Source organism: Galeopterus variegatus, unplaced genomic scaffold (assembly GCF_000696425.1).
Source record: "Galeopterus variegatus unplaced genomic scaffold, G_variegatus-3.0.2 Scaffold6103, whole genome shotgun sequence".
NCBI classification, from domain to species: domain Eukaryota; kingdom Metazoa; phylum Chordata; class Mammalia; order Dermoptera; family Cynocephalidae; genus Galeopterus; species Galeopterus variegatus.
In genome coordinates this window covers 97,855-119,121 of record NW_007732214.1, presented here as the reverse complement: position 1 = coordinate 119,121, position 21,267 = coordinate 97,855, and the positions used below count along the sequence as shown (strand labels likewise).

The window sequence follows — 21,267 nt, the reverse complement described above, 5'->3', positions numbered from 1 at the left end:
ATGGTGCAGTCACCATTTGGAATGTTACTGGTCCTTGTGCAGGGAGAAGAAAATGTGGTAAGCACCCACTGGCTCTTGAAGAATGCTTTGCTTTGGTTACTTCTATATCTCAAGCTACAGCAAGCCATATGGCCATGCCTCATTTCACATGGGTATAAAAGTGTAGTCTTAGAAGTGCCTGGAGGACAACCAAAATTGCGGTGGGCAGCAGGAATGACAACCACAAACTCATAGCAGATTTCTCTTTGTAATTTGAAGCTTCTATGTAGCCATTTATTATTGGCTGTTCAACTGCTTGAGGTTGATTCTGGTGGGAAACATAAATATAAAGAAACAAAAATTTTATGTCCCACATTCTGATTTCTTAAAACTGAGTTTAGATGTTGTTACAAATGGAAGAAATACCACAAACTCATAGCAGATTTCTCTTTGTAATTTGAAGCTTCTATGTAGCCATTTATTATTGGCTGTTCAACTGCTTGAGATTGATTCTGGTGGGAAACATAAATATAAAGAAACAAAATTTTTATGTCCCACATTCTGATTTCTTAAAACTGAGTTTAGATGTTGTTACAAATGGAAGAAATGCTTCATTTTACCAGAAGAAAATTCAAAAATGGTATTTTTACTAAATTAAAATACTTTTCTTTGATGGTAATTATACTGACTATAAGTTGATGATTCATTCAGACCAAAAGACAAGCAAGCTAAACCATTAAAATTTATATTTTTTGTCTGAAAATACTTAAACCATCCATTCAATGCATAAACACATGCTCATAAAAACCAAGTGACACAGAAATTTTGTTGTACAAAAAGTAGACCCTTCTCCATTACTGCCCCCCAATTTTTCTTCTACTCAGAATTTACTCCCATTAATATTTTCTCATACATTTTTCCATACTCCCTCTTATGTTTTTATACAACACTTAGATATGCACACAAGCAACTTGATGTGGCTAAGTTAGAAGTTCATTTTGGACATTGTTTCATGTAATGTTTTTTCATTTTTTTAATAATTGCATTGTATTACATGATGTAAATTTAAAATCTTAGGACATACTGATTATGAGCCCTCCTAATTGCTTAACTAATGTATTTGCTCACCAACATTATATCAGAGTGTTGGTTTCTCTTTATTCTCACCAACAATGTGTATTACATCTTTATATCAATCTGATAGAAATAGCATTTCATTTTTATTTTAATGGTCATTTTCCTGACAGTAAGGTTAAACATTTTTTTATACTTCTTGGCCATTCTCATTTTCTTTTGTCAATAGATATTGTGCTGAGATTCCTTGTCTATTGGATTTTTAAATTTTTTTTTATTGATTTATAGGAACACTTTAAATATTATTAAAGTTGCAAATATACCTTTAACCTTGTTAGGTATGTTGAAAATATGCTCACTCCACACCCCGGCTTTATATTGTCTTTCTATCTATCTATCCATCCATCTATCTCTATTTATGTATATATGCGTGTATATGCACACACATGCATTCATCTGTGTCAAGATGCAGGTAGCTGAGTGGAGTGCATTTCAGAATCTGAGTAAGGGTCTTTCTTCACTCATCAGAGAATGCAGATTTTGATTACTAGAGTTCTTCTTCCTGTGAAAGATTGAAGGAGGAGAGGAGATTTCCAGGCAGCAATGCTATTGAGGGTTTCTAGGCTTCCAAAGATATAGAGCCTTGTTCCTCTTCTACCAGTCTTACATCTTCTATAAGATTCTTCATGCAAAAAGTCTCTCATCTCGCAAAGTTACATTCTAGGCCAGTAAAAGTTTGTGTGATGTGCATGTGTGTGTGAGTGTGGGGGGAGGGAGGAATGTGTATGGCTTACGTCTCAATTATCTATCCAGACACCCATGACCTGTTTTTAATTCATATGCCTCTGATCTTGGAGTTAGTTTAGAGTTTTAATGAGAGAGTTTTTGTTGCTGCTGTTGTTGTTGGGATTTTTGTGGGCCTGTTTATTACCTGCTTAGGGTTTATAGATTCTTCATGAATGTAGAGTATTCTGTGTTTGGGTTGTATAATTTTTTCTACACCTATTCCTTTCTTTCTTTTTCTAACTTACCAACATATAAAATATCATGGAAATCATTTTTGTGTATCAGTATACTTGGATCTACCATGTCTCCCATAACTTCTGGATGTAGCAATCATTCTTCTCATGCCTGTTTATATATCCAGAAATTAGTCACTGCTCTGGACTGATGATGGCACCATTACCAGTTGTTCCACTATTGCTATTAATTTAGTATCAGTTTTATAGATAATTTTTCTGTTATTCGAATGGGCTGGGAGTACATTTAGATTGCTTGAAATTTTCTATGGAAAAAATTTTTGTGGGGATTGGAGTAAGATAAAGAATATGAAGTCTTTCCTATCTTCAACAGAACTGAAAATTGGCTGAGTTCAAAGAGAGAGCTATTCATAAGACTTTACTGACAGAACATTCCAGTAGTTACATTTAGAAACTATACAACCCTGAAAAGGACTCTGGTATATATTAGATGCCAATACGTATAGGAAGACTGGAGTATCACAAATGAATGAGGACAGCAAGGATTAGTCAAAAATTAATGCTGGGAGGGGCTGGCCAGTTAGCTTATTTGTTGAGAGCATGGTGCTGATAACACCAAGGTCCAGGATTTGATCCCTGTACTGGCCAGCTACCAACAAAATAATAAAATAGTAAAATAATACTTGGAAAATTGACTACTGATAAACAAACAAATATAAATATATTTCCACATCATAATGTATATACACACATATATAACGTAATGCATATGTGTAATGTATAACAAATAACAGATATTGCTACAGATCACATATACATGCATATGAATTAATTATTGGAACACTTAAGAGAACAATATAAAAGATAAATCAGAAGAGAGGATATGAAAGTACTTCAAAAATATTTGAGAAGATTCATATTATCTTTCAATTCTATTTTTCCAAAAATTTTTTGATGTATCCTTGTGTAAATTATCTTAGGGAAAGACATTGCAGAGGAAAATGGTGAATTCATTTGACTACATACAAATTTAAAATATTTTCATATCAGGAAACATGATGAATTAAAATTAGTGAATACAGAAAATCATTTAACAATGTCAGACATAAGTTCAATATCCTATATAAAGAGCTTTTAAACATTGGTAAGACATTGTATTTAATCAATATTAGTAACTAAAGAAACAAAATTAAAATAATTTTCCACTTTTTAAATTGAAGAAGATTGAAAATAATCTGTTTGAAGAAGTGTGATGAAATGGACATCAGATAATGCTGATGGTAATATAAATTGATTCAATATTTCCAAAAAGCAACTTGATTATTGAATTTTAATGTGTGTGTGTTTGATTATAGAAATTTAGCCTGCAAATGTAACACAAAAAATAATGTGACCAATATTTCTCTACAAGAAATATCATCCCAGGATCATTTAAAGTAATGGGAATGTTGTTGAAAGCAATTTGCAACAATGCAAGATTCACATTATTATTGAACAGATGTTGAATGGAATATTATAACATCATTAAACATGATTTTTAAGAATTTGTTCTTCCCTTGGAAAAAGCTTATAATGTAATCCTAAACATAGAGCCAGAATATTAAATTGTCTATACAATAATATTGTTTACATACAGAGAGAATAAAAAAAAATTCTGAAGTATGTTTTTCAGTTTTCTACAGTGAGCATTAGTTATTTTTTATAATCTGAAGAGAAAAACCATTTAAAACCTGCCCACAAATATAGAAGGGACAGTGGAGAGACAGTGCATAAAAGGCATTCAATTGACCTTTACTGAAATGATTTGATTTAAAATGAAATAAGAATCTTGTCATAGTAGAATAATCAAATCTTTGAGCTGGGAGGCCCCTTCCAGGTCACTTGGCTGAGTCATCCACAGTAAACCAATCTCTGAGTTTAGTCAATTTTTGTTGGTGTATTCATTACCTGTAGCTGCCTCTGAAGCCATGCCGATTTATTATCTCCTGCAACAATTCTTCTTAACACTGCTTGTAGCCCTTCCCTCCATTTGGATCTTCTTCCTCCCTGCCCAAAAGGGTATCCTTAAATTTTAAAAGATTTCTTTAAGGATACTACAAAAAACCCCAAAAGAGGGTTAGTAATTTCAACATGAAACTACCCCAAATTTGCAAACAATTGAAAACAAACTAAGTTCTTTGAATATTGCCTATATTAGTAGTGTCATATAATGTTTAAGGGCTTGGTTCTGCAATCAGGATTCCTTGAGCAAGTTATTGTCATCAATATGTATGTAAAGTGGGATTAATAATAATACCTACCTGATAACAAAGTGTTATTTTTTATTAAATGCGTTACTACATATGAAGTCTCGGCCTAGAGTAAGGGTTCAATAAATGTTATTTAGGGACTTCAGATTTCAGGACAAGATGGAGAAAATACACTTCTCCCTATTTATCCTGCTAAACACAGTCGAAAACCTGGAACATTACATATCAAGCACACACAAGAATACTTTGAAAGGTAGAGAGACGGTCAACCACCTAGGAATTTGGGGACATGAGGAATGACATGGCAATAAGTCCCCTGGGTTTTCTTTTTGTCTCGTATATCCCAGACTTGGGGCTGGAGAAGTTTGCAACTCAGAAACACCAGTAAGCACAGACTCAAAAATGCTCCAACAAACCCTCTTTCTGTGGCAAAGGAACCAAGAAAGAGACAGCCTAGTAAGACAGAAAACTTTTAGATAATAACCACCCTATTCTAGCCAAGCACTACAAAAAAAAAAACTGTGGCCACAATCCTAGCCTCACCAGTAAAAGCCTGGTGAAGATTCTAGACTTCTACTCTTGCCAGATTGTAACAAGGTGCCCCAGACATTGCCACCTCCCCTGGCGGTGTCAGATAAGTTTATGTGGGGAGTCACAATTTTCATTCTGGCTAAGGTAACGCGATAAGGAGGCTCTCCCATCCAGCAGTGTCAGTGGAGGCATGTGGGGAGCTCCTCCTATTCTCTACAGTATGGTGTGGAAACCTAGTGAGAGCCTGAACTTTCACCTCAGCCCATCACTAATGAGGACCTCTCAGCCCAAGGAGTGTCAGTGAGGTCTAGTGATAAACTGGGGCCTACACCTACACTTGGTAGTAATGAGATGCCTCCCTCCCCCACCAACACAGCATCAGAGGAGGCATGCTAAAACAGATTTAAATCAGATCTTTAAATAAGCCCAGAGTCTCATGATGTAAAACCCATGATGTCCAGGATAGAATCCCAAATCACTGATTATACCAAGAACCCCGAAAAAACCATCAATAGAATAGATGTGGGCATGGAGATAATACAGAGTTTGGAGTTATCTGACAAGGATTTTAAAGTAGTCATCATAAAAAAAATGCTCCGATAAGCAATTTTAACACATTTGAAACAAATGTTTTAAAAGTCTTAATAAAGAAAAAGAAATCCTCAGCAAAGAAATAAAATATATAAAGAATAACCAAATGGACACTTTAGAATTTAAAAATACAATACCCAAAATGAAAAACCCACTGAATGGGCTCAACAGTAGAGTGGAAATGAAAGAGCAATGAGTTGGTGAAGCTGAGGATAGAAAAACTCATTATTTATAAGTGACTGAATGAATAAAAATGTTGTGGACTAGAACACCAGTCCAGATGTCTAAAGACTTTGGTTTCAGGTATGGCTTTCTCCAATTCATAACCAAACGCTCTGGGTGTCACTCTTTTTAAGTCTCTATTCTCTTGACTTTAAAATGGAAGAGCAAAAACATTTCTGGTTAGTCTACTTGGATTCTAAATACATGCTTCTTGAAAGCCTGCTAATATTTTCATTCATTCATTTGTCAAAAATGTATTGAGTGCCTAGTATATGGAAAGTGCCATAGTAGATCCTAGGACATCAAGGAGAATATGACATGGTCTCTACTCTCAGGCAGACTGCAGTATAATGAAGGAAACATCTAAGTAAGTGAACCGATTGTTAGCAAAGTGTGGTAAGTACTATGGCAGAGATATGAACACAGAGCTTTGGAACCACCGGGAGAAGGTCGTGGTGAAGGTGAAGGACAGCCACAGAAATGGCAGCTGATTGAATTTAAGGGATTGCAAATTTTGTAATTTAGTATAGCTGGATTGTGCAAAGTTGGATGACGGGAAATGAAGCTGAGTAGATGAATGAATTTTGTGTGTCATCTAAAGATATCTTTTGTCCTGAACTTTATGGAAAGGTATTAAATGATTTTGAGAACCATTTGATATGATAATATTTACATTGAGAAAAGACATTCTAGCAGAATTGGGATATGGCCTGAGAGGATGGGATCAGATTAATGATTCCTAATCAAGGAGGTGGTCATTGTAAATCGGTGATCACTGAGAGAACCAAAAATTACAGAGAAAGTAATGGCAGATGTGACATTACATATAACTAATTGGATGCAGAGTGTGAGGGTCCAAGTATGACTTCTGGGTTTCTAATTTAGGCCACCAGGTGCAACATGGTTCCATGAAATATAGAAAGTAAGATGAGAATGATAACACCAAGGTCCAGGGTTCCATCCTCACGCTGGCCAGCAATAAAGAAAAAAAGAAAGAAAATAAGAGGAGAAGCAGGTTTGTAGTTGGCGTGGGGCTGTGGGGTGGAGGTGGGGTGAAATGACTACAGTTTGGGACATGTTATTCTTTCCAAGTAGAGATGTCCAGCAGACTGTTAGCTGTAAATGTATGGAGCTCAGGAACGAGATGAAGAGGGAAGTCGAAACCATAGGAGTATAAAGGTCACCCAGGGAGAGAGTGTAGCATGAGCAAAGGGACGCATATAGAATGCGAGGGATCCCAGCCAGTTAAAGACGGGGCAGAAGAGACTCCTCAAAAGATACTGGGAAGGAGCAAGTAAAGAGGTAGGAGAACAATAAGGCAGATGATAAAGTGAGTTCTCTATGAATCTCTGGAATTGAGGGAGCCTTTTTCTTTTTTTGAGGAATGTTATGAGCATAATTAAATACTGAGCACAAAGAGTGGTAGAATAGGAGTCGTAGATTAAAGGACAAGAGAATAACGATATCATCGAGAAGTTCCAGTAAGTAAATAGTCCACGTGTCTGAAATGTGTTCTTTTCAGGAAAAATAAATAAATAAAAACTCAAAAATGAATAAATATTTTTGTGGGAAGTTCTATAAAACATCTTTCCTAATTTCTGCCACAGAATGCTGAGCCAACTTTACCTTTTTATTGGTGTATTAGTTAATTTTGACCAAAATTATACTGCATAACAAGTAACCACAAGAGTCTCCTCAACCTGACGTATTCAGTAGTTATTTCTGAGTAACTGCAGATTGTCATGCAGTCAGCTAATCTAGGATGGTTGTTGCTAGGTGTGTGGCTTCAAGACATTTATGCTGTTGGGCTGGGTGGGTTCCATGCTTTTCTTGGGTTCTGTTCCAGCCTGTAAATGCTCATTCGAGGTGCCAGGGTAAGGACGGGAACAGTTATACTCTGGAGGCTCTTCTCTTGAAGAAGGTAGAGGTGCAGGAGAGCAAGCCCAATTATGCAAGAGCTTTGCAAGCCTCTGCTTGCTTCATCTCTGCTGATAAGCACACGGATGAGTCCCAAATCAAGAGACATAGTCTCCACTCAAGGATGAGGTCCAAAGGGAAGACACAAAATATTTTTGATGGAAGTAGAGTGAAAGGAAGAGGTGATATTTTTGAACAAATATCAGATTTATTGCAGCTGGAAATGCAGAACCATTAATTACTTCTTGTGCTATGACGTAGGCATTCATATTCAGAATTATTGAAGTGTACAGGGTCACTTGACCCTGATAAGACAATCCCTCCTCCTGCTGCCTTCTGTAACTATTATTTTTAGTGCTGCCACTGTATCTATGGCTGCTTTTAACTGCTTCATTTTACTCATGGCTCTTTAGTTGAAAACCTGAAGTTGATACTCAGCTACTAAAAGGACTTTTCTTCTTGCTTGTTATATTTTTTCCTGTTACTTAACATTGTTATAATATTTGATAGTCTAACACTGGAAGAAATTGTCTGTTACTGTTCTTGCATATATTTTTTAAATCCCCTCCTCCTAAAAAGTAGCAAATACAAACCTTTTTCTTTTGGAAAAATGAGCTATATGTCCTTAAAAAGTTTCTGCCTGTATCTACATGATGTCTGTGCTTTCAGAGGAAGGAATTGATCCATTAAGAGATGAAGAGTACTGAAATGCGAAGGTGTTTAAAAATTAATGAACATTTTGTGTGTGTGTCTGTATTAGTCCATTGCTGTTGCTGAGTTTCTGCCTGTATCTACATGATGTCTGTGCTTTCAGAGGAAGGAATTGATCCATTAAGAGATGAAGAGTACTGAAATGCCAAGGTGTTTAAAAATTAATGAACATTTTGTGTGTGTGTCTGTATTAGTCCATTGCTGTTGCTTATAACAAAATACCTAGAACTTGGTAATTTAGAAAGAAAACAAAATTTATTGCTTACAGTTTCTGAGGCTAGAAAGCCCAAAGTCCAGAGAACACAACTGGTGAAGGCTTTCTTTGGTGGTGACTTCAATGATGGCAGAGTATCACATTGCAAAACCAGCAGAGCAGAGAGAGCAAGAGAAAGAGAGACAGACTCTTCTCTCTCTTCTTTGAAAAGCCCTCAGAATCACAACCCTGACCACCATTTTTAATCCATTCCCTAGGCAGCAGAGCAGAGAGAGCAAGAGAAAGAGAGACAGACTCTTCTCTGTCTTCTTTGAAAAGCCCTCAGAATCACAACCCTGACCACCATTTTTAATCCATTCCCTAGGCATGGTCCTACAATCTAATCACCTCTTCAAGGCTCCACCTTTCAATTACCATAATAGGATTTCCCACCCTCTTTAACAATCACAGTGGGGGCCAAGTTTCAAATACATACAACTTGGGGGACACAATTAAAGCTCCAATGAGTTTTGGGGGGACATAATTCAATCCACTATAATGTCCATTCTTTATTTAAATTATGAAGCATTTCAGACATGAAGAAAAGACCTTATGTATTCTTCATGTAATTGAAGGTATCACATTGTTTTTAAACAAAAAAAATCTGTATGGACCTTTCAAAGAAGAATTGAATTTTCCAGTAAGTTTGTCTGTTTGCAGCAGGTACCAAAACTTTAGTCATGCATCTACTATTTGCCCTTTCAAATCTCTAATGCCCTTGCACTATACGTGATTCATTTTATCTATGTAAAATAGATGACTTTGGTACTCTGTACTCTAGGTTCATCCTAAGTAATAAAATCCACAAAATTGTCAGCTTAAAGTGCGAGGTGCATTTTTTTCTAGTGTACATCAAAATAAATACATATTTATTAAAATTAAACTGTATACTCTGAACCATCTTAAATGTCTAGTTTGCAGCCATAATTACCTGGCATAGTATGCACTGGGAAACACTGTTTTAAGGCCAACTCTGTGAAACTAGAAATACTCGTACAGTAACTTAGTTAAACGACAATGTATTTTGAAAGGAATCATTTACTTTTACTTTTCAATTATTTTTCAGGTTTGTGGAAGGAATGCTTAACATTTGTTACAATGCCATTGATCGTCATATTGAAAATGGTAGAGGGGATAAGATTGCTATCATCTATGACAGTCCTGTTACAAATACTAAAGAAACGATTACCTATAAAGAAGTCCTGGAGCAGGTAATATCATGAACTTTCTCTATATATTGAAAGTCATATAGGAATTACTTAAATAGCATACATTCTCATTGTATAACCTTTAATTCTCTTAATGCATTGGTATATGTTACCATATTTTTTTTCTGATGCACACTGGAAATGAAAACAGGTGTGTTAACTCATTTAGTCTTTCTTTATCCCTTTAATTTACATTTCACAGTACTTGAAAGATGCTCATTTTACATTGAGAGGTTAGCAAATCTCAAGAATACGTTGAAATTCTCTTCTGGCCTTTGCTTTCCGTATACATGGCCATCATCTTAGCCCAGTCACTCCTTAGCTCTTGGACTGTTGAAGAAGTTTCTGCTTTCCCTATTATCTGGGTAGGCTCATGTTAGATTGTCACCTAAAATGGTCTCAGAGTTTTCTTCCTAAGAAACAACATTTTTCTCTACCCTACTTAAAAATCTTTTCCTGAAAAATTGCTATTATTCATAAAGTAAAAACCAGACTGCTGTGTGTATAAGACACTTTGGAATCTGATCACAGCATCTATTCCCTCCAAGCTCCATTTCCCAACATTTTTGGTCATGCACACAATCTTTTTCACCTTGGATATCCTCTTATTCCCTCAGACACTCTTGGACCTTTCCAGCTCATTGCAGAAGCTCCTTCCTTTGCTCAATTTGCTCTTAAAGTTCTTTCTCATCTGTGTAGTTCTTAGGTGGATCACAATATTGACAGATATGTTATGAGATTTTTCTCTTTTAACATCAGGGTAGAAATAAGTTTTCAGAAGTAATTATAAAAGTGTTTGGGTACTGAGGGCTGTGGAAAGTTTTTCTAACCCTGTGAAGCATTTATTTATATATGGTTCAAAGAAAGATGATGGTGTAGGGCAGGATTTCTCAACCTTGGCACTACTGACGTGTTCGATTAGACAATGCCTTGCTGTGTGGGGGCTATGTACATTGTATAAGATTTAGCAGTATCCTAGACCTCTATCCACTAGATGCCAGTAGCACCCCTCCTTGAGTTGTAATGACTAAAAATGTCTCCAAACATTGCTAATGTCCCCTGGGTGGCAAAATTGTCACTGATTGAGAAGTATTGGTTAAGCAGAGTCTGTCATACTAGGGTTTGGAAGCATTTTCTTTTAAATGAAAACTTTTTGAATTGCATTCTCTCCTTTTGATCTTTAAACCCATTTAAGGATTCCATTAAATTTTTAGAAAGTTTGGTCAACTCTCCAACTCTCTGAAGTTATATTCTTCTGCATCAGCATTATTTCTGTTTAGCCTTCTAAGAGATTTCAAGAGAGGCAACTCAGACAAAACAATTACCTCCCCAATCCTGAATTGTTGTTACAAACAAGAGAGAAAAGTTAAGCCAGCTTGCTCCATTTGGGTATCAGCCTGGCTGCAGCAACAAATCCTAACTTTACCTGATTTAAACATCAAAAGGACTTACAAAAAAGGAAGACTGATGAACTAGGCTCAGAAAAATGGTAGACTTCAAGGGAGAAGGGACAGCAGTGAAAAGTTAAGGAGAACCCACTAATTGTCTGTTAACCAGACTCACTGCCATAAGTCTATTTCTTTCTAGCTTGAAAGACCGAGTAGGACCATCTGGTTGGACAAATGTAGGTTGCATGCAAACTAGCAGGCAGTCGGGAAGAAAAATCTTGTCCTCTTGATTTCGTAAAATCCTTGCCTCTGTCCAGGACGCATGCAAGGGAAATTCCAAGCTAATAGAAATGGAGTTCTAATGCTGGGCAGCCCAAGAGAGAACAAAACTAACTGAAATAATGCTACAAACATATTGTTTGGTATTTTTGGGTGGTCTGTAAGTGGAAACCCTGTGTATTTTCAGAATGCACTTTGAGGCTGAGCAGGGAAGACACTACATTACCGAATGAGCTTGTTATTCATATGAGGATGTGTTTTTATTGTAAAAGATAATGTATATTTCCTGAAAACCTGTTATACTCCATGTTCTACTTTAGGTTTGCATTTTCAGCTTTTAGAATCATCTATGATTAAAAACATGGTCCTGTGATTTGGGCATATTGCCACAGTCTCGTGAGGATGTGTTTTTATTGTAAAAGATAATGTATATTTCCTGAAAAACTGTTATACTCCATGTTCTACTTTAGGTTTGCATTTTCAACTTTTAGAATCATCTATGATTAAAAACATGGTCCTGTGATTTGGGCATATTGCCACAGTCTCATTTTCTGAATTTGAAAGCCTAAGATACTGATAACTTTTCACTGGCATACAGATTAGGAAGTTTATTTATATACTATAATAATATTATCTATATCAACATATTGAATTTGATACATAATCAAACATCAAAGTCAAAGAAAAAGCTTTAGAGAAACCTAAAATAAGAAGAGTTTTGTGCCATTCTCATTTTCTGTTGTTTTCTTTTTAAATTAATTATATGGGTGTATGTGATAATTTTACACGAACATTTCACTTAGAAGCTTTTCCGCTAACTCATCTGAATTTTCTAGCGTGAGTCTAGTGTCTTAGACCCTTTTAACATTTGTACTGGTTCATCGGTTTCAGTTTAGCCTGACATCGAAGTACTTGAAAGGACTGTTGCTCTCACCTGCTGATAGCCTCTGATTCCCGAGGCTTCTCTTTTCTAAAGTACTGAAGGAAGGACTGTTAGGAAAGAGAGGAAGGCATTGTGTGCTATTTTGATTACCTGCTCCTGGTTGCCTGTGGCCTTTATTTTATTAAGGAGAGAAGACAAAGGAAGAAAGATTTAGTGGGTAATGCACTGAGAACAAACAAAAAGAAATCCCTTTGTTCATTACTTGTTAATCTCCCCTGTGTCATGTATACTGGGAGCTTCTGGCTAGGTAAAACTTGATTTAGTATTTTTTTATTTAATTAGAGAGCCAACAAATTTCAGGCTAAATTGCCTTAATGACATAAAAGATCTGAAAAGTTTACTGAATGATTCAGAAGCAGAGCTTTTCCAGAACTGTCATCTTTTATGTAGGTCTGAATATTTCAAACAACTCCTTATTAAGGTTTTTTTTTTTTCCCACAAAGATTTGAGCCCAGTTCAAGATCGATCATTCATCAACAAATATTTGATTTGTATACCCAACCCTGATAGGAACAAGGGATACAGGGTAAATGGACCAATTTCCTATTGAAAGAAGCTAAGAAAACATGTAAACAGGTGATTTTAGTATAGCATAATAAGGATTATGATAGGGTTAGTGTTATATTCTATGGAAACACATGTAAAGGCACCAAACTCAGCCAGGGGTAAATAGAGTCTAGGAAGGCTTTCTGAAAGAGTCAATGCCTAAAATCAGCCCACTTGCCTACCCTATGTTTGAAATAATTTTTCCACCAAATGTCTTACAGTTCATTTTACCAGAATGTTATTCTCTCAGTGAGATCTTTTCTAACCATACTAAATACAAATGTTGCTGCCTGCACTACTTCATCCCCCCCCCCTTTTTTTGCTTTCTTTTTAAATTCAGCACATATTACTTGGTACCATTCTTTATATTTTATTTATCTGTCTTCTTTAGTGTTGTTTCCTTTTCTAGAATGTTAAGTTTCATGAGAGCAAGGATTTTTTCTTTGTTCACAGGACAGTGCCTAGAACCTAGTAAATATTTGTTGAATGATGAATGACTTAATGAATAAAATACCATTTGAACTGTTGTAGGAACTTCTTATCTTTATATTGTGTCAGTAGTAAAACTGTATCTTCTCTCTAAGTAATTCTAACTTCTATCTCTTTAAAAAACTTATTTACATTCAGCTTGGAAGTTCAAGATGTATGTTCTCCTTGAATTTCCCACATTTGAAACTCAAAAGATCTGCATTCCAGGACACATGTATATGTTTATTGTGTCCCTCCCCTTATTAGCTCTTTTCAAGTTAGTGGCTGTTATATTAAACCTCAGTGAAATAAAAGATGTGTGTGAGAGAGTATGTTCTTATGAGTATGTATATATTATATACAGTACTAGTCATTTTTAGATATTCCTACATTGAATTTACTTTCTTGATCACTAATTTCATTCTCACTGTACCTCTGTGTGGTAAGTATGCTCTTTTATGTATTATAACAGTTATTAATTTTTAAGTATTTATTTGCTAATTAAGAGTATAACCCTTGAAGGCCATTTGAAAAACTTCCATGAAAATATACATATATACACACACACACACACACACACATATATATTGAGGAATATATATATACACACACATGTGGAATACATATATATATATATATATATGTATATATATAAATAGGGAAAATTGATAAAACCTAACATGTTCTAAATTTTCCTGATTTAATTCAAAATGAAAATGCTTATTATCTCTACTAAAGGTAATTTTTTGAAATATCATTTTGGCAATGTTTATAATTATGAAGATTAAATAATTTAGAGGAGAAAATTACTCTGAAATCAAGGGCCATATCCCTTGAGAAGTCCTTCCAACCCCTGCCTTTTATGATGTTCTCTTCAAAGTATAAATTCCATCTACTTAGAAATATGTCAGGGTAAGATAATCTGATATTCATTTGTCTGTCATATCAGTATTTCCTTAAGTGAAAACCTAAGACCGAGAAGAACATGCAGAAATTCAGCCCTGTCAGTGGTTATTTGTGAAGTGGAAAGGATACAGCATTGCATATGATCAGTTTTCTTTCCTTGAAATTCCTAAATAAACAATTGAAACTTAATTTATATTATATTCAGCTCTGCTAAAAAGTGTGTCTCTGTAACGTAAATTACCTTTCCGTGCTGGTATGAGATAGAAATTATAGTAGTTCATATATTTTTGCCCCCCAAGACACATTTTTTGTAACTTTTATTAAAACTGTTATTAAGATAAAATATACATTCAGATAATAACACAGATCAAAATTTTATAGATTTTGTTGGATTTTTCCAAACAGAATACACCCATGTGACCAGATCAGGAAACAGAATATTCCCAGGCCCCCAGAAGTCCTTGTTATGCTTTCTTTAGTCATTTCTTACTGAGCCCCCACATAATTGCTATCTAGATGTTTGAAGGTTTACCTGCTTTTGAACTTTATGTAAATTGAATAATTCAATGCACTCTTTTCTGTCTGGCTTTTTTCATTTGGCTTTCTGCTTATGATATTTATTCATTTAATTGCAAGAGGTTGTAGTTTGGTCATTTAGATAATGTCTAGTTTTGGGTTGTTACAAATAATGCTGCTCTGAATATGTTTGTGTGCATATTTTGTTGATGCTATGTATGCATTTGTTTTGGGGATGTGCCTAGGAATGAGATGGGTGTTTGATATGGTGTGCACATGTTGGACGTGAATAGATAGTACAAAACAGTATTCCAGAGTGGTTGTACCAGTTTACATTGCCACCTGCAGTGTATTCTAGTTGAATTCTAGTTGTCAACACTAAATACCAAGTTTGTTTAATTTTGTAATTTTGGGACTTTCTGGTGAATGTGTAGTGATATTGCACTGTGGTTTTAATTTGCTTTGACTAATGAAGTTGAGTTCCTTATCCTGTGCTTATTGGCCATCTGTTGATCATCTGTTTATATTTTTTTGCCCATTTGTTCTTCTGTTGAATTGTTAGCATGCCATGTTTTGAAGTTTTGGAGAAGAGACTTTCTTATGATTACAGAGAAGAACTTATTAATATTTGAAAACGTTAAGAAAAAAATGATAAGGATCCTTTAGTGTAAGTGTTGGTGAGTTAAGTGGTTTTAAGAATCTAAAGCTAAGAAGACATTCTCCCCTGTTTTAAAAATAATTAACATAAAATCTACACTCTACTAGTCTGCTAGCCACTCTTTGGAAGCAAATTTGGAAGTGAGTGATCTCCAGCAGAATATTTTGAAACAGAAAACATGAGCCCCAGTGTTTAAGGCTGTAACAGATGATGCTGGAAGATGATGCTGTGTTAGTGCTTTTATTAATGCTGGAAGACTCTAGTTACATCGATTTTTTAGTGGTTTGGTCTAGCCATATTTTTCTATAAGCCCTGTTTTGTTTGTTTAGTTTAGTTTAGTTTTGTTTTGTTCTTGAGCTATTTTGTATAATGTAAAGATGTATAAACAGCAGAAACATTTGTATTTCATTTTAAATAGTTGAGCATACACTAAAAATTGACTTACATTTTTATCAAAATTATAATTGGAACTTTGTTTTGAACAACATACAATTTAGTGAAATTTAAGTTAAATACTGGGAGGACTCAATATGAAGAAAATAAGCACTAGACCAATTTTAATAGCTAATACAGGAAGAAATAAAATGAGGAAATAATGATTTGCTTTCTTATATCTTCCCCTTTTTGATGTTTAGAACCATCTGTTCCAAACTAAAAATGTCTAAAGATTATTCTTATCTCAAACCTAAATAGCGATAATACAACTAACTCCCTTGAACTTTTCCAGTCAAGTTTTTAGAGATTATATTGTCCACTGAATCAAGATTACTGTTAGAAGGGTAGCTCACTTCTTTTCACTTTTTCCAGTGGCAGAAGCTATTTCTCCATGCTTTGAATTCCAGGGCACTTTGCTCATAACTTTTTGTAATGTACTGGTTCATGTTTCATTTTTACTCTACATTAATACACCTATATGATCTCCTGACCAAAGAAAAAGCTCCCGAGGTAAGGGTAATATTTTATGCTTTTTTAAAAATTTTACTTATGCAGTAGCTAATATAGGCCTCATTGAGCATGGGATCATATTACACACTAAATGAGTTCAAGAATAGAACATTTAAAAATTCATTCATTAAAAAGTAAAGAACAATCTAATCCTTGTCTAAGAGAAATAATTATTTCCAAAAATATTGCTTGTCATCTTAACATTGTGATTTTTCTTCTTTTACACTAGAAATTGTTATTTTTTAGCAGTGTGAGAATATTCCGTTTTAGTGCAATTTCTGATTTTGGAAGTCTGTATCCTGCATCATTTCCAGCCCTGCTTAAAACATATGCTTTACTTTGCCATCTTGGAAACCTGGAAATCTGGTTCATGGCTTTTATTTTTTCATTTGCTTAATGAATTTATTTTCATTGTTCAATGATAGGCCCTTACTAGATTTGTCTTATCTTCAGGGTGGCTAAATACTGACCTTTTAGAAAGTTAACTCAACAAAATCAGTTGGCCATCTGCTTTGAACTTTTTTTGTTGGACTGGAATGACGATGGAGTCGAATTTATAGGAGGCAAGACTGGAAACAGGGAGATAACAAATGATCCAGAAAATAAATGAATAGGCACTCCTTAGCTTAAATCCCCTTAGCACGGCAGCATTTGGTTGTGCATGGGAAATGAAGGGATAGGATAGACATAGTCTGTGCCATGGGATTCTGGACGTTATTCTTATATATGTGTCTTATCTTGGATCTCTGGGTACACCCACTGTGTTTAAGAAACTCTGATTGAGCCTTTTATACAGTAGCCACCTGTAAATGCCCTGCTTGCTCCCCATCTTTCAAGGTCTTTTCTATGGCACTACAAGGAATTGTTGCTGTATAATTTTCAAGTAGAATCCTAGGAAAAGACTATTTGTTTTAAGTTATTTAGTTATCTTTCATATATATATATATTTTTTCAAATAGTTTTATATACATTTTCATCATTTAAAGTTTGCTTAATATTTGATAAAATATTTTCTCCAAAAATCTCTTAAATGTTAGGTTGAAGGCTAAGCTTCCAAAACAAAGATACCTTGTAATATAGTGGCATAAAATCTAAAAAATGTGTTTCTCTTACGCAAAAATCAAAAGATGATGAGGTTCAATTTGGCATGACCCAGGTTCATCAAATCTTTTTGTACCATCGCTCTCTAGTTTGTTGCCCTCATGTGCATTATTGAAGCTGAGGCAAAGGTGTGTCCCAACTCTTGGGAAGGTGAAGGATGACATAGAGGAACAGGCATGCCATGTTTTACGGTCCATACCCAGAAATATACATGGCCTCCATGCACAATTCATTTGGCCATCAGCTATAGGTTCGGCTGGGAAATGTAGTGTAGCTGGGTAGATTTTGATGGGTAATTAGGAGTTTCTGCCACAAGTATGCTTTCATTTCATAGGCAAAATAAATATCAGATCTTACCTGTAAATAATTATAACCTGTTAATGTCAATAAACAATGAGTCCAGGAAAACAAATAATAGTGGATAATAAAGTCTCATAGGAGGCAAGCTAGAGATAAAGGAGAAAGACATCTCCAGTGACATATTCCTCAGATATATATTGAATGCTTGAGTATTATTTACTGTATGAGACAGTGAGGTCATAAAGATGAGTAAAACATGGTTCCTGCATTCAAGGAATTTATAGTTTGCCTGGTAAGAAAAACACAAAAGCAATTGAATATAGTGTGATCATGTAACAATAAAGCTTTGGGCATTTGTAGTGCTGAGAAGAAGGACCAAACTGCCCCAGCAGATCAGAGAAGGCTTCACTGTGGAAGTGACACATCAGCTGGATCATGTAAGAAAAACAGAAATATGTGGTCAACACACAGGCAGCCCTCCACGGGTGTTCCCCAAAGGTCTGCAGAAGATATATCCAAGAGGCATATTCGACATGGTTAATAATGAAGGTGTGCACCCTGAGGACAAAATGGACTGCCTTTGCTGGCCTAAGTTCTAGGCCAACAAGGTGAATTAAATGGGAAACAAAATAGGAAGATTGTCAAAGAGTAAAAGAGAGAGACAGGCAGTCATTAAAGTTAAGGAGGAACAGAATAGAAAAGAAAGTTCCTACAATGTTAGTGAGAAGTACTGGTAACAATTATTCTATCTGTTGAGTAGCACTGACACCTCTTGTCTAGTCAGCAATGTTAGGACAATTGAATGCATCAAAAACTCTCAGTTTCAGACCTTTAATAATTAATGTATAAAGCTGTAAAATCATTTGACCTGGCATAATTTTCATAACAAGTAGAGCATAAAGCTAATTAACATAAATTGAAGGTCATTGGGTAAAGTGATGCAAACAAAGATATGAGGATGGAATTATATTTTGAGTATATGAAACAAAATATTTTTCTCATAAGACTTTTGAAATAGATAAATATGTAGCTATGGAAATTAATTTATTTTGTAGTTTTAGGTTCACATTTGTGTACTTTGCAGAGATATGTAGCAGTTAAGTAAAATAAATTTGAATAAATCAATTGTGGAAGCTTACATTCCACAGAATTATTGTAAAAATTAGAGATCTTGGGAAAATTCATTGTTCATTTTCTCATGCTGTATTTGATTTAAAAGCATTTTGTTTCCATTATAAGGCTGAATAATGTTACCTTTATCTTATATAGTTTTTGTGGGAAATTTGATATATTCACCAATATTTATGATAAATTCTTGGCTTGTGTGATGATCTATGTTTGCTTTGTTTATTACTTGCTAGTGTATGTATTATATTTGTGAATGTTTCTTGTTTCTAGATGTGTACAGCTCATTTGGTTGAGTGATGTAGATGTTATTGGAACAGACGCAACTATTGCTATGACCTCATGTCCTTGTGCCATTCCTGGGATATTTAGCAACTTCTCTATGAGCCTTTCACATATATTGATTGACCTTCTGGATGTATTGATCAACAAAACCCTAAAGGTTAACAGGAACATAGCCTGATGCTGGGAAGTGTGTTTTGTGTACCCATAGTAGCTGTCATGCTTTACGTACTATCTGTAGAAGTTTAGGGGTGTTTGTTTAATTAGAGCTTTGATTAAATAATTAGTGAAGAATTTTCTAAACCATTCAGAGTTCCTGTTGACATCTTTTGCTTATTTTATATTTGGCATTAAGAGCAAAAAAAAAAAAAAAGAAAAAAAAATCTAAAAAAACAATTTATTATTTTTTTTCTCAAAATTGTGGGACTCGTATGTTATTAAGAAACAACATACTTACATACTTTTGGTATTGACTGAGTTTATTTTTATTTTAACAGATAATGGAAACTAGACCTTAATATCTTCTCTCTTTACAATTCAATACATATATAACACAAATCTAATTCATAAAGTGGATAAAAGAAACTCACAAAGCCAATCAAGCTCAAATTGACAATAATTTAAAATAGTGAATAATGTTTTGCTGGAACTGAATGACTGATTGCAGAATGCGTGTGGTACTGTGGCCCCGGGGCTTGAGCTTGGTGACATGTTCACTGTGATGCCTCAGTTCTCTTGTCACCTATTAGTAATAGAACTTCCGTAAAGCCTTTGATTATACAATGTACCATGACATCATCTGGCCTTTACTTAATATGCATGAGATTTTTAAAACAAACACAAATGCACACAATACAATTCCATGAGTGCCCAGATAATTTAAAATATACTATTTTAGTTTTTTAAATCTGTCATCAAAGTGAAAATACAGTTTAAAAATGCTCATAAGAAAACTCAAAAATTCTCATAGAAAATATCTCCACAGACTCCAGTTTGAGAAACACTACACTAAACAATTTATTTGATCGAGAGAAAAGAAATCTGGCTTTAATTTAACAGCATGAGTTAATGTTGCTTTTTTATATTTTCCATTAGCCATTTAATGCAGTGTATATAGCAGCCACACAGTGATTGTTTTAAAACAATAAATGTTTCACATTTTGCATGTTTATTGTTCTATAAACAAATATGTAGGGCAGTTGTTACTATCACAGCCTTTATATTCATTGAAGGGGTATAGCCTTATCTAGACGGCTTACATTAAATTTGGGTTTAATTGAACATTATTAATGGAGCGTAGTAGATTCTGTACCTTTCAAACATAATTTGGAAGCTTGTGTATTTGCCACATTATGCTAGATTTTTTAGAATACCTATACAAAGCATGTAAATGCATAATCATGAAAAGTGACTTCTCTCGTAGTATAATTTTCTGTTTCATTTTAGTTCAGGTGGATTATAGTTTTTAAAATGTAATAAAACTTGCTTCAGGACATGGAATATTTTCTTTAGAAACACTCTTTCAAGCATACAGAGAGTGATAAACTTTGAATCGAGCTGTGTTTTAAAAATTCATTAGAGAAATTTTTAATTGGAATCTATACTAAATTTCTCCATAAATCTATGAATGGTACTTTTCTGAATGGTGTTTGGGTTCCAATCTAGCCACTAAACTGCTTAACAGATAATACAGCTGAAATGCAGTGCATTAGCAGTGAAAAATAACAAAATCAATATTTTTGCAGTACTCAAATAAGGGAAGGAAATAGAATGAATCCAAATTAAAAATTATTGGAAATGTTGGTGCTAGAATCTGTGAAAAGCAGATTCTATTAGAGATTGCTTGAGGGATAAACTAAGTCATGGGGTGAATGGTGGAGAGAAAGGGGAGCATAATAGTTGAACTTTCTCAAGGATGAAAGGAGGACTTTGTGAGGATAAGCTAGAAACAAATACATGAGATAATCCTAGAATTTTTTTTTTTTTCCTTTTTGTCTTTTTTACTGACCGGTAATGGGATCGCAACCCTCGGTGTCGCGCCTGTACCGAGGACCGGCAACGGGATCGCAACCCTCGGTGTTGCGCCCGCTCCGCG

The 21,267-nt window shown here is 34.7% G+C and overlaps 1 protein-coding gene across 1 annotated transcript in view; it reads left to right on the top strand.

Moving 5' to 3' along the window:
• The window catches only part of LOC103605823 (acyl-CoA synthetase short-chain family member 3, mitochondrial-like), a gene marked incomplete at its 3' end in the record, with an annotated part of 109,719 nt that continues 88,452 nt past the window's right edge, over positions 1-21,267 (top strand). The window contains exons 1-3 of the mRNA XM_008590444.1: positions 1-57; positions 7,473-7,672; positions 9,574-9,718. Of these exons, the coding sequence (XP_008588666.1) occupies positions 1-57; positions 7,473-7,672; positions 9,574-9,718 (402 nt within the window). The remainder of the gene's footprint in view (positions 58-7,472; positions 7,673-9,573; positions 9,719-21,267) is intronic.